Source organism: Scomber scombrus, chromosome 21 (assembly GCF_963691925.1).
Source record: "Scomber scombrus chromosome 21, fScoSco1.1, whole genome shotgun sequence".
Classification (NCBI taxonomy): Eukaryota; Metazoa; Chordata; class Actinopteri; order Scombriformes; family Scombridae; genus Scomber; species Scomber scombrus.
The window spans coordinates 10,736,316-10,749,531 of NC_084990.1; the positions used below are offsets into that span (position 1 = coordinate 10,736,316).

The window sequence follows — 13,216 nt, forward strand, 5'->3', positions numbered from 1 at the left end:
GAAGTGTGTATTGAGGAAGTAGTAATTTCCACGACACAAAACATTGATAATGGGCCGGTACTTTATTTACATGCTGCAAAAATGTGAGATGCCATTGCCACTGAATGCTGCTGCTTTTACTGTGTCATGACCGTGGTTTGTCAACAGAAGACAGGACACGTGGCTTTATTTGTATGCCTAAATCCCTACATGCTTTAATTACTGGACTACCAAGCATTAAGTGGAAAATTCATCATTCAACATCTACTGACCTAGCGCACAAATAATCAGAGAGAGAATGAACAAGTTCATTAAATTATCAGAATATGATTAAATCACTGAGCAAATAGAAAATGTATGATATAGTAAGAAAAAAGCTGTAAAATATTATAGTTTACAATAATTATTCACATTCAAAGGCTTTACATCTCAATACATACACAACATGGCCCCTGAACATGACTTCAATCCAAATATGATTCATATATTAGAATTTAAATAACACAGAATGAACTAGAGGCTAAACAATAGCCATCAAATAACCTTATACAAGAATAAAAATACAAAAACTGTATCCTAATATCATTGCATTACTTGCTTCAGATTTTAATAATACATCATCTGTACATCACAGTTCTAGTCAGTTACAAGTCAGGTAGAGTTTCCATACACAATGTAACCGACTGCCATCAACTTGATTCATACAATTTTTCTAACTAGAGGCAAACACTTCTCATGAGTGTTTCCTCAACTTTATAGACAGATACAGCAATTTCATCGGTTATTTGGATCAGATAGATATCCTTTAACTGACATCCAACCACATCGAGCCCTGGACCCCAGGGCCAGAGGGTCCTATTCACCTATACTCCAGTCACACACTGCACACACAGACTCAGCTGAAGGAAGAGGACCTTTGGATAGGACCTTAAGGTAATATGTCAAAAATTAAAAGCATTATGATAATACATATTGCTAAAACAAGAGCACAAGGTAAATCAATCGCTTTAATTTCTATTGGGCCAAACATCAGAATTGAAAAAAAAAGAAAAGAAAAAAAAGACAACGACCAGTGAGCCCGATGAGGCAGTTCTGCCATCTTGTCCAGGGACAAAAGCTTTACTGTGATTGCTTCCGAGAATGATAGTATGTGTATGTATCTCTGTTGATGAAGGTTTTCTGTTCAGCATGGGGTGGTCAGCACATAAGATTTTGTTTTCAATAGGACGTACTGAAGATGAGCAGACTATCCCACCAATAAAAATTAAAATAATAAAAAAAAAAAAAAAAATTGAAGAATTCACACCACAAAGAAATAGCCAGTGAATGGTACAGAACAGCCAAATCATCCAATAATATTCGCTATGGTTGCCAATGCAGTCAAAAATACCCACCTTTAAACTTGAATAAACTATATCTCCAGTGCCCTAGGAGAGAGAAGCGGACAAGGCTGAGCTACAAAACTGGCCATGCAGGAAAGATAAGCAAGTTATGATTAGGAAGTACAAGCTAGTGGCATGTTTACCCGCCCCCTGTTAGCAATACATCCTCAGTAACGGCTATGGAAGGCTCACACTTATACAGAGACTGATTCAGACCCATGTCTCACTGCAGACCGGCACTCTGCTTTGTTACATCGAGACCTTAATTGGACTGCAATAAGCAAGTACCAAGAGACTAAAAAAAAACAAAAAAAACAACTCAAATACCGTGGGAATATTTGGGCTCTGACAAAAATATATATAGGATTTGAGTTTGGTAAACGTGTGAGACTGAATCAGCTTACAGTATCTGTTACAACAATGGAGTATATGCAGTAGAAGTGGGGCTGACTACAGCTTGCACATATGATGTAGGATTAGGATATGGTTTAATTAAGATATCAGGATAGGCTCTGGTTCACAAAAGCTAGATTTTATGTTATGGTATCATTGAAGCAGGAAACCAGTCCTTGCATTTGAGATAGTCCTAGCGGTACCCAAGCTTGCGTCCCTCTACACACAAGCTTGCCCTTCTCTTTCCCCTTGCAGAATGTACAAAAAGCAGATGTGCATGGTGGTAGTCTTATCATCCATACATGGAAAAATGCAATAGAAGCCTCACAGAGAGCACAAAGAACAAGCAAAGCAACCCTGAATCCAAAGTTGTATTTTTCCCATGTTCTACTCAGGAAAACAAACAAGGTCTAGATGCCAGCGTCTCTAAGAGTTTGTTTACATTGCGGTGATGAAGGGCACTAAAGAGGGTGTTACTCTGCTCAGTGATTGGCCTCAGAGCTAAAGAGGATTGGCCACAGGAGGAACTATGCCCCTATAGGCCAGGGTTTTGGTGCCTTTGATAGATCTTTCTCCACACTTCCTGGATCTTCTTGCACCATCTGTCAGCATTTCCGCTGGGGTCCATCAAATAGTATGTTCGATTAGGCTACAAACATCACAAGAAAGGAAAAAAAAACAAAAAACACTATTAAAAAAAGTAAACCACATATGAGGAGAGATTCTAAACAGTGGACAAGTATCAACATGTTGCTGGAGGAAAAAATGCAGGACAGACATCGGAAAGTCATGTACCGTGTGAACAAAGAAGGTTTTGAAGTTCTTGGCCTCAGGACGAAGCTCTAGGGACCAAGGAATCTCCCCTTTCAGGACCTTGTTGACAGGATCCACGTAGTACAGGTGTGGTCCTTCAGTGAGAAGCAGCTGTCTCCGTCGAGCAAATAGACCCTGCAATGGAATGCCACACGTCTCGAGACATTAGTTCACCAACAGAGGGGGCTACTAGGCCACAACACTTTCCTCGCCACAGCAGGGAATTCCCCTTTACTTTCTATAAGTCAGCAGTCAGAGCAATACTTCAGATACTGAGCCAACTGGAAAACCTGTTCACATTGTACTTAGAAGCTATCAAAAAACACAGCTACAGTGTTATCTAACTGTCAGAAAACTATTCACCTAAAAGTTCAAACTTGTCATATTTTTAAATATACAATAAATATGAAAAAATAAATGATATGGACAAGAATTCACCCACCTTTCGTTTGTCCACTGGGCCCATTTTCAGGATCAGGTTATTCTCCACAAACTGGTGCCTGTGTGATCAAGCAAAAGCAGATTAACAACAACGCCCTCCGTTATACTTATACTCCGTTCATCAATAACAAATGTGCATTGACAGCAACATAAATACTCATCTACAACATTATAATTGCAGTTAACTTAGTTTCACTTTTTGTTTTTTGGACATGCATAAGATTTCAATTCAAGAATGACTCAGATTTAAACGGACACACAAACAGATCGTCAATCGTCAGGTGTTTACCAGGGGTTTCCAGTGGTTTGTTTGTCCAGCAATAGCTGCTTCTCCTCTTCAGTGAACTGCAGGTCCAGCTCAAAGGAGTTGTTGTCCAGGTCGTGGATGTACTGCTCAATGTTGCTACTGGACCTCTGTGGGGGCGTGGATTCGTGTGGTGACAGGGAGTGTGATGAGCTGGATTGGGCCACCTGCATGTTGCTGAACTGGCTCAGGAGGTCGTCGTACTGTGGTTGGAAAATAAGACAGGTGATGTTTGGCTGAGGATCTGTTTGCAAGACATTGCAACTTAAGCCAGCATTTGAATAAACAAACAATTGATGCAATCAATTGAAAAAAAGAGAGAATTAAAACATCTTACGTTCCCATAGCAGTCCTCATCATCCTCAGACATGGCTGGCAGGTATGGTGTCAGCTTGGGGGGTGTCTGTAGGTGTAGGTCACTCCAGGAGATGGTGTCAAAGAAGGGGTGCTGCCTCAAAGGGTCATACCCTCCCATCTCTTCACACCCAATCCGCTTTGAGGGGTCCAGTGACTGAAGGAAAAACAGATATGAAGTGTTTTCATTCAGTGTACAAGCACTTCCCTGGCACAGACAAATTTGTTTCCAAAGTTACATTTAATTGTATTTAACATGTATGAATTATTGCTTAAGATGACTTACCAAAAGCTGTTTGACAAGATCCTTGGCTCTTGGGAAGAATTTCTCTGGGAATTCATACTCCAACTTTATGATCTTCTGGAATATTAGGTACTCGTTTCTACATTAATGTATGAAACACATGAGGAAATGGAGGGGAAAAAACGGTTAAAAGGAGTGTATAATGTGAAATGTTGTTTGCTAGTGTGAAACTACTTACTTTCAAGCCTAGTAATTGTTGCACTTGAAATAACACTGAATAGTAAACTTGTTCCCCACAAATATTTTTGGGTGTTTTTCCCTTTATTTGACAGTCCCATTGTAGAGAGAGAGTATATATGTGGAGAGACAGAGAGGTATGACATGCAACAATGGTCCCCGTGCTGGAATCAAATGATTATGTGGTATGTGCCCTAACACTTTGACTACCAAAGCACCCGATTGGCCATTATACGTGCATGAACTACAAACTATTGACAATTAACTGAGTTGCAACAACAACATTCCCACTATACTTACCCAGCTCTGAACGGTGGTAAACCAGCCACCAGCTGATAGATAATACATCCCAAGGCCCAGAGGTCAGAACTAAGAGGGGAAAAAAATGAACACAGAGTAATAAACTTAGTGATTTGATGCCAGGCTTATCTGTCAAAAAATGAAAACAATGATTAGCAAATGTACGAGTTGCATGATGACTAAACCTGATTACCTCTTGCAGGCTGATTTCTCCGTTAGCAGCTCTGGAGACACATACTGTGCTGTTCCAACAAAGGAGTTTGCTCTCGCTGCCAAAACATGAAAATAAATGGTAAAAAAAAGACAGGATTGCATTTATACTGCTCACAGAATGTAAAACGCCTAATTCATTATGTTAATGGTAATTGGCGGCACACTTTTATCCAAAGCCCTTTACAATGTTTCTGCTACTCATTCACTGATTCACACTCACACACCGATGGTGGAAAGCTTCCATGTAAGGTGGTAGCACAACCATCAGAAGCAAATTGGGATTCACAATATTGCCCACACTTCGACATGCGGACAGGAGGAGTCAGGGATCAAACCACTGACATTCTGATTGTTGTTGTACCTTGCTTACTGTCCGATGATAACTGTTTTGCTGTTCCAAAATCTGTTATCTGGATGTGCATCTCTTCACTCAGAAGAATATTCTCTGGTTTCAGATCTCTGAAATGAACAGAGCAAGATGTAAATTAGGTGGAAAACACTTCACAAGGTTTGAAAATTATATTAAGAAAATGCAAAAAAGAACAGATAATGCATTATAAATAGTAAGAAAGTCTTACCTATGTATTATCCCCTTATTGTGTAAGTATTCTAGAGCACAAACTATTTCAGCTGAGTAGAATCTAGTGCAGGTCTCATCAAATGAACCAATTTTGCGAATGTATTTCAGGAGCTCTCCATTCTTAGCGTAGCTGAGACCAAAATCTAAAAAAAAGCTAGTTAAGGATCACTGTGATTATAAGACATCTACACAAAACAACTGGTAAGTCATTAACATACAACATTTCATGACAAATTAAATTTGTTTGAGGATACACAACTTCTCATCATCTTGAAATGTGAAGTAGAGCTTGACGAAGAACGGGTGATCTAGATTTGACATCAAATCCCTTTCTCTTTTCACGTACTGGGCTTTGTTCTCCTTCATAATATGCCGTTTCTCTAAAATCTTAACTGGAAAAGAGAAAAAGGAAAGAAAATAGAGTCAGCAAAGTAGTAAAATTACACTCAACAACTTTTCTATTTTAATAACTAAATGTAATTTTCTAAATTAACCAAAAATTGGTGGATTACTACTTACTTGCATATTCTTTTGCCGTTAACTGCTCTCGTGCCAGGACAACCTTGAGAAAAAACAAACAAACAAAAAACAACAACATGGTATATTACTTTCATGACAGACATTAATCATGTAGCAACATTTACTCCGATATAATTCAAAAGCTCAGTGGGATGTATTTGCATACCGTTGAGAAGGAGCCCTCTCCCAGTATCTTGCCAAATCTGAAGTCCTCTGGTTTCTTCTTGCGTGGCTGAGCAGCCGGCTGTGTGCGGAGGTCTGAGCCCTGGCTGCTGGCAGACGCTCCTACCGCACGGGCCCCTGAGGCCGAGCCCTCCATGCTGGGACAGTGGCTACTGCTTGCGCCTGGGATAGCAAGTGGCGAGCAGGAGTCAGGGTGGTTTCTTACCATTGATGGATGCGAGCAGGAACAAATGACAACGCTGGGCTGAATGGGCACAACATCATACTGGAAGAGAGAGAGAAAGCATTCAGAAAATATCAGCAGGGTGATGTGGTTTAAATAGTACATCATCACTTGAAGAATATTATGGACAGTGCAAACTTGCTTCAAACTGTCAAAAGGCACCAGCTAATGCAGCCAAACACTAACACTGTAATTGCATTATTTGTCCCCTTCATCATGATTAACAACAGGTGTGCCGGCAAGTTAGGCTCAACAATGTCCGACAACCTTGAATCTTATAACAACTACGACAACTGCTTCCAATATCCATTTATATAACATTTGTTTATGGAAAATGTCACAATGTCTAGTTGGTGTTCAGCAGTTTGAACTGTCATGTCAATGTATTTTCACCACTAATAAATAAGATGACACACTGGTGACGGGAATTAAACAGAAAATATTGATATATTGCCCAGTCAAAAATAATTGATAGAATTTGTTACATTTATTGGTGTGGCAAACTAAAAAATTAAAACAATATACCCAACCTCTAACAGAAAATGTGTACATGACACTCAAAGAGATGGGGTTTAGAGAATCTGGACCATATAGTGTACACACACTTTTCAAAGTCGCCATATTAAATCTGCTGTAGCTAAAAACTCTTAGTGGAATATCATAACTTTGACATGCATTTTAAAGTGAGACCACTTAAGGACCATAGTCAAAAAATGATAAGGACATGTAACAACTATTGAAGAAGCCGCTTCTGAGCCTGGTGGTCCCACCCTCCACTTGACAAACTATGTCAATGATCCTGCTTTCATGTGACAACTGTTCTTAATACCTCAAACTGCACTGAACTTTGATCACGTACATAATGATTGTATGTACATGATCAAAATTGTCAGGGCAGCTAACACAATAGTGGTGAGGAGTACACCAAATGATAGCTGAGATCTCAAAAGATAAACAGCGACAGGTTGTGCTTTCCGATAACTCGTTTTGTGCTTGTCCCAACTTAAGTTATTTTTAACTTACTGAACTACTATAACACACTGCTGTTCGGGTAACAACTCAAGTCAACGTTAGTTGAGTTGGCCTAGCTTTTCTCATTCAAAACCAAGGTGTGGCCATTTAGCTGCCTTTATCCGGACTTGGCTATATGGTTGCCAACGGGCCATATAACTATCTCCTGGCCATTTACAATTAATCATCCGTGTAGTGTTTAATAGAAAAACGCAGCTAACATTAACATAACCCTGAGTACACGGGCAGCATCAGGCCTGTGCGAACTTTCTCTGCTAGGATGCTAGCGTTAGCTCCTGCTGCCTTGTCAAATAATGCCGGCCATCTCTGACAGCGAGTTATAAACTTACAGCCTGCAAATTAGCCAGCGTTCACGTTAGCAAGCCAGGTAACAACTAACTTCAAAACCCGTAACACCACTTTCACAGCAGCGTTACTTTATCATACGCAAAGTTAGAGTGCCGTCATTAGTGTCGAAATGTGACAGGTAAAAGGTTGACAAGTGAACTGCAAAACGTTAACTTTAATAAAGCTTTCTAACCGAGAAGGTGGGACGTAATACGGCTAGCTACTGTTAGCTTAGCTAGCGGTGGCATCGCTCGGGAAAGCGCGAAGCTGTTTAGCTCATATTAGCCAACAGATACAGAGCAAAGAGAAACTGTTCATACATCCTATAAAACTAACAGTAAGTGCTACGTCGGCGCCAAACCAATCGAAGAAGCTATAAACATCGCATGAAAGCCGAGTACAACGTAGCAAATGTTAAGTGTTGTGTTAGCCAACATTAGCTCGGAGCTAACGTTAAACGGTCTTTTGCGGCTAGCAGCGCTCTTCAACATGAAGGCCCGAGGTAACTATTTGTTGTCAAAACAGCCCCCACACTGCACATTTAGAGCACCGGCTTCGAGCTGATATTCAAGTTAAAGCTGCAACACTTACCAGCTGACTTGTAGCTCTTGCCATGAGAGTTTTCCGCGAGTATTTATTTGGAATAAAAATAATTAGAGAAGCTCCAGTAATGGCTGCCTCTGCGCCTTCATTTTCGAGCTGTGACGTCGTTCCACAACAATGTTACCGCAGGACAGCAGAGGAGAGTCCCGCTGTGTCCGCCCCCCCTCCGCCACATTTACAACATACTCTGCTTCATCTCACTGATGCAGTTGATCATTAAAATACACACAGTGACATGTAGAAACTCTCTATGTAGCGCTCTGTTGTAGATTGATTAGTAATGCTTTGCAGCAAGGTTAATTTACACTACGGAGTATCAGGTTCACACTGGCAGAAAATATTTCTTTGAGATGACGAGTCATAACACAACGAGAATAAAGTCGTAATTCCTAAAAAAAAAAGAAGAAGAAATAATTAAGTGATAATTATACGAAAAAAGATATAATACTACAAGGATATGAGCGTAAATCTATGAAGAGTCATATAACAATAACATTGTAATTGTACAATAAAAAAGTCATAATACAAGAATAAAGTTGAAGGTTAATTCTCTGAGAAAAAGTTATAAAATTACAAGAATTACGTTAATTCTACAGAAAAAGAGCTATAATATTAGAAGAATAAAGTCGTAATATTATGAGGAAAAGTCATAAAATTAGAAGAATAAAGTCATAATCCTACAAAAAAGTCACAACATTAAATAAATAAAGTCGTGATTCTACAATAAAAAAGTCATAATATTGCAAGAACAGTCATAATTCTACAAGAAAAAGATATATTACAAGAAGAAAATTGTCATTCTTTAAGAATAAAAAGTCAAAATATTACAAGAACAGTCGTAGCTCTACAAAAAAGTCATTACAAATACAAAGTTATAATAAAGTATATAGATTATGTATTATGTGAGAAAATAGCCGTCAAATTACGTGAATAAAGTCCTAATACTACAAGAAAGTCATATAAGAATAAAGTTACGATTCAAAAGAAGTCATAATTCTACAAGAAAAGTCAAAATTACAAGAACGATCATAATTCTACATGGATAAAGTTAATATGAGAAAGAAAGTCAAAATTACAGGGTTAAGTTGTGATTCTATTAGGGGGGGAACAAATCAACATTATGAGAATAAAGTCATAATACTACAAGAAAAGTCATAAGGATTAAGTTGTCAATTTAAAGAAAGTCATATTACAAGAATAGTTATGATTCTACAAGGAAAAAGCAATAATACAAGAACAAAGTCATAATTTTATGAGGAAAATAGTAATAAATTGAAATACAAGAATAAGTTATCTTATTCTAAAAGCAAAAAAAGTTGTAATTCTACAAGGAAAAGGTCATAACGAAAATAAAGTCCTTATATCAGATATAACTGTGATAGTCTTGCAAAAACTTCCAGCCATTTCCTCTTCCATAAAAAGGGAATTTCTTCCTATCATTTCAAAATCCCAATACTCATAATAACAGAGGAGATATGTCAAAAGATTAAGTATTTCTTTATTTATGAAACATATACCAGTAGTATTACAGGTAAACTAGTATACAAGTATTCTTCACAACTTTCTCCCCATTCCTCATTTTAACACAGGTAGCAGACTTCCCTGATATTTCCACTTTTAATGTTATTAATTTAAAAAGTTTATTCTCATAAAATTCTCTCATAATACTACAACTTTTTTTTTTAAATTGTAGGCCTAATATTACCATTTTAATATATCGACAAAACCTTTTTCTCAAAATATTGACTTTTTTCTTGCATGTGGCCTTAATACTCCAGGGTGCATCTACAAGTCTTATCTGCAATTATAACTTTTATGTAAGCAGTGTGAATTCACACAGCTCCCAACTCTGCTTTAACTGATACTGATCAAAACATTCAAGAGGTTTTATTGTCACATGCACAACAACACAGCAGTCGCCAACATTGAAGGCAGTGAAATTTGGCCTCTTTGTGTTCTAGTTCTTATTAGAGTATATGATAAAATGATAAAGAAATGTAAATATATACAAATATACATTGCATTGCACATAAGTATATTATAAATAAGTGCATTATAATAACAAGATGTGATCATCTCACTATTGCTCCAAACCAAACCACCCAGTTCAAACACTGACAACATCCCAAGATGAACCTTAAACTGAATGAAGGATACAAATATTAATTTATTTCATCTGCATTTAAATACAAAAACATACATTTATTCAGTTAGTTTTCATATATTTGTTTTGATATTTGTACAAAACTGGACAGCCCAAAATAGCTTTCAATTTATGTAGAAGTAATGTTGAAAAACATTCACTAATCCTTGTATAAAATGGATCCAGTTTAAATTGCCCTTTATTATGATTCTGTCTCTTCTTCTTCATTATGTGAGACTGTCGTTGACTCATCATTGTTTTCTGCTTTTTCATCTTCCGCGTCATCTTCATCGTCCTCTGATGCATCAGTATCCTCACTAGAATCATCTTCTGGTACACTAAACAGAGAAATTACAGTTTTTTGATCTCAGTAAACATATGCATCTTAAACTTATAAGGGATGCACAGATTTGTTTTGTACAAAAAGTTTTAATTTCTAATTTAGGTCTTTACTGTAAGTCACAACAGGTCACACAGTTGCAAATTTTACAGTTGTATGAAGTGACATAACATTAGGAAAAAAACCTGAAAATGCAGATGATACAATGAGCATAGTTGGCAGCAAAACTATTGGATCAATTCTGATACTGCATTCATCAATGTATGCGTCACCTCATTCTGATAGAAGTTATTTAATGCCCTCATGTGCAATACTTACCACTGGCGTCTGTTGAGATTCATACACTCCATTCCTGAGTCAACATCAAATGGATCTGTGACCAAGATACATTATTAGCTTATGTTGAGAAGAACATTATTTCAACAACGAAGTCAGACACAAATTGCATCTCTCCCAATGTATGGGGCAACTTTCAACAGATGCAGAAAACAATGAGCCTGTTCCAGACTTTTAAGGCTGTAGTCACACTAGACCTGGTTGCCTTGTACCATGCCCGAGCACGATTGTCCCCAATTTTGCTTAGTTATATTACTTTTACATAATTTATGAAGCTTAAAATCTTTAAGAATGGTGTTGTATGATTTGAAGCATGAAGCAAAACCAATTAAACCTGATGTGTGAAAATAAACAAAATGACCATCGCCACTGTTACAAGAAAATATTGTGAAAACACACACACTGAATGAGACCCCAACATATTTATCCCCCATTTTACCAAACTCCTCCTCCTCTGGTTTAGCTGTAAGATAATCCTTTTCTACAGAGAGCAGCTCTTCCTCTGACTGGCATTCAGCGTAGCGTTGCAGCAGTTCTTTATTCAGGTCCAAGAACACTGTCCCCCACTTAAATTTCTTCAACAAAATCATCGCCAGTTCTTCAAAACCTGAACAGTCAAATACAGTGTATAAGAATTTCGCCAATGTGTCAGCAACCATTTCAGAGTAACTACAAACAAAACCCACCAGCTCAAATCTTACCTACAATACAGAATGTGGCAGCAAAAGCCTCAACACAGGATAACTTGCAAGGCTTGCCATAGTTGACGGGGTTCGCAGCTACGAGATACGGCAGTAACCTGGGATGACTTCCAATCATCTTACTGAAGGGAGTTTCCTCCAGTTTGGCCCAGGAGCAGTCAATCACTGCTAACCCACTGTGGGCCACAATCTCTCTGTGAATGAAGACCCACACAATATTCTTTTACCATAAACTGTTTGATTCAAATTCAAACTACTGATCAGATTTAGAGAGACATATTATAGACAAAGAATGATTAATTGATCAGTCCAAAAAAATAACCTAGATGAACTGTTTTCTGTGGCACTTTATGACTGGTCTTGTGTATCATCAGCCTGTGCTATAATAAAAAAAAAAAAATACAGATGTACTCTTTGCAGGCTGGCAGAGATTGTAATTAGTGCAGCATGGAGGATGGAACTGAACACACCTGTCAGCTGGCGTCACATACTTTGTGCCCATTGGACTCAGTATGAGTCCGTTAAATCTCTGACTGAGGCGCAGGTTGCGCACAAATCCCTTGCGTACCAACTTTCTGCCAGTGCAACGTTTGGGATCACAGTGACCAAGTTCCCACATGGCAAGTGGACAAGGCAGTTTGACCTGAGGAGCCTCTGCTCCCTCCTTCGGGTGAAGACTCGCTGAAAAAAACAACCAAGTGACAGTCGATAGGAGGTACATTATGTTGTCAGTGTCAACACACTCAGGATTTTCATTTTTCACTCTTTCCTCAAATACGTTGCTCTTCAACCAATTTATTCATCACATATTTGTTGACAGTGATGGTGTGCTGTCATATATCAAATCAGCCAATCTTAAAATAACATGAATTGTCAACTTGTTACAACTATTAAATCATAACATTAATAAACTAATATATCAATGCCTGATGGGTCTAAACTTATTTAAAGTCATGTTTTGTAAATGATCTACTTTGTTAACATAGGTATTGTTTACTTACCTTATTTACTTAATTTTACAATTTTATGCTGGAGAACCACTGTACTTTGTAAACTTTAGAACTCAGTACAAAACAATAAGACATTTACAGATGATCAATATTAAATGCATCTTTACCTTCATATGTAGAGTGCATTTCTTCTGTAAAGGCCTCTAAGGTTTTCCCTTTCATTTTGTGCGCTCTGTCTTTGCCCTTGTTGTCAGAGCGCACCATTTTGCCCTGTTTCTTTCGTCCCATGTTGCACCTAGTGGACAGCTAGTTATGTATTGTCTGATTACTGTCGCTGTTCAAACTAAACTGCAGCTGTTTACATGTTGCACGCTATTAGCCAGCCGGCTAACACGAGCATGTTTGAAAAAGATAATTGAAATTAAACAAATGTGTCGTATTTTATCGTCGGGTACACTCTTTACAAACTCACAGATATCATCACAATAAAAACTCGCATCAGTCGTGCTTTGTAAATAATTCAAAATAGAGTTATGTTTTCTCCACTTTGTATCGTGGACTTCACGTCGCAGTTCACGAAGTAGAGAGCGCATGCGTACATCTTATTTTACTTCACGTG

The 13,216-nt window shown here is 38.0% G+C and overlaps 2 protein-coding genes across 3 annotated transcripts; both read right to left on the bottom strand.

The window, feature by feature from the left end:
* Positions 1 to 58: 58 nt before the first annotated feature.
* On the bottom strand, positions 59 to 8,231 carry pdpk1b (3-phosphoinositide dependent protein kinase 1b). Its single transcript, XM_062442199.1, has 14 exons — positions 8,116 to 8,231; positions 5,926 to 6,207; positions 5,760 to 5,802; positions 5,495 to 5,632; positions 5,239 to 5,383; positions 5,022 to 5,119; positions 4,641 to 4,716; positions 4,448 to 4,516; positions 3,953 to 4,049; positions 3,650 to 3,823; positions 3,298 to 3,515; positions 3,010 to 3,067; positions 2,550 to 2,702; positions 59 to 2,403 (listed from the first exon to the last, which is right to left on the bottom strand). The coding sequence occupies exons 1-14, from the start codon at positions 8,137 to 8,139 to the stop codon at positions 2,290 to 2,292; spliced, it is 1,689 nt and encodes a 562-aa protein (XP_062298183.1). The 5' UTR covers positions 8,140 to 8,231; the 3' UTR covers positions 59 to 2,289.
* Positions 8,232 to 10,276: 2,045 nt separating this feature from the next.
* On the bottom strand, positions 10,277 to 13,172 carry tsr3 (TSR3 ribosome maturation factor). Of its 2 annotated transcripts, XM_062442202.1 has the most exons (6): positions 12,765 to 13,172; positions 12,118 to 12,328; positions 11,648 to 11,841; positions 11,386 to 11,553; positions 10,929 to 10,983; positions 10,277 to 10,608 (listed from the first exon to the last, which is right to left on the bottom strand). In XM_062442202.1, the coding sequence occupies exons 1-6, from the start codon at positions 12,883 to 12,885 to the stop codon at positions 10,473 to 10,475; spliced, it is 885 nt and encodes a 294-aa protein (XP_062298186.1). In that variant the 5' UTR covers positions 12,886 to 13,172; the 3' UTR covers positions 10,277 to 10,472. The 2 variants fall into 2 exon arrangements, with proteins under 2 accessions (XP_062298186.1, XP_062298187.1); XM_062442203.1 differs by lacking the exon at positions 11,386 to 11,553.
* Positions 13,173 to 13,216: the final 44 nt, after the last annotated feature.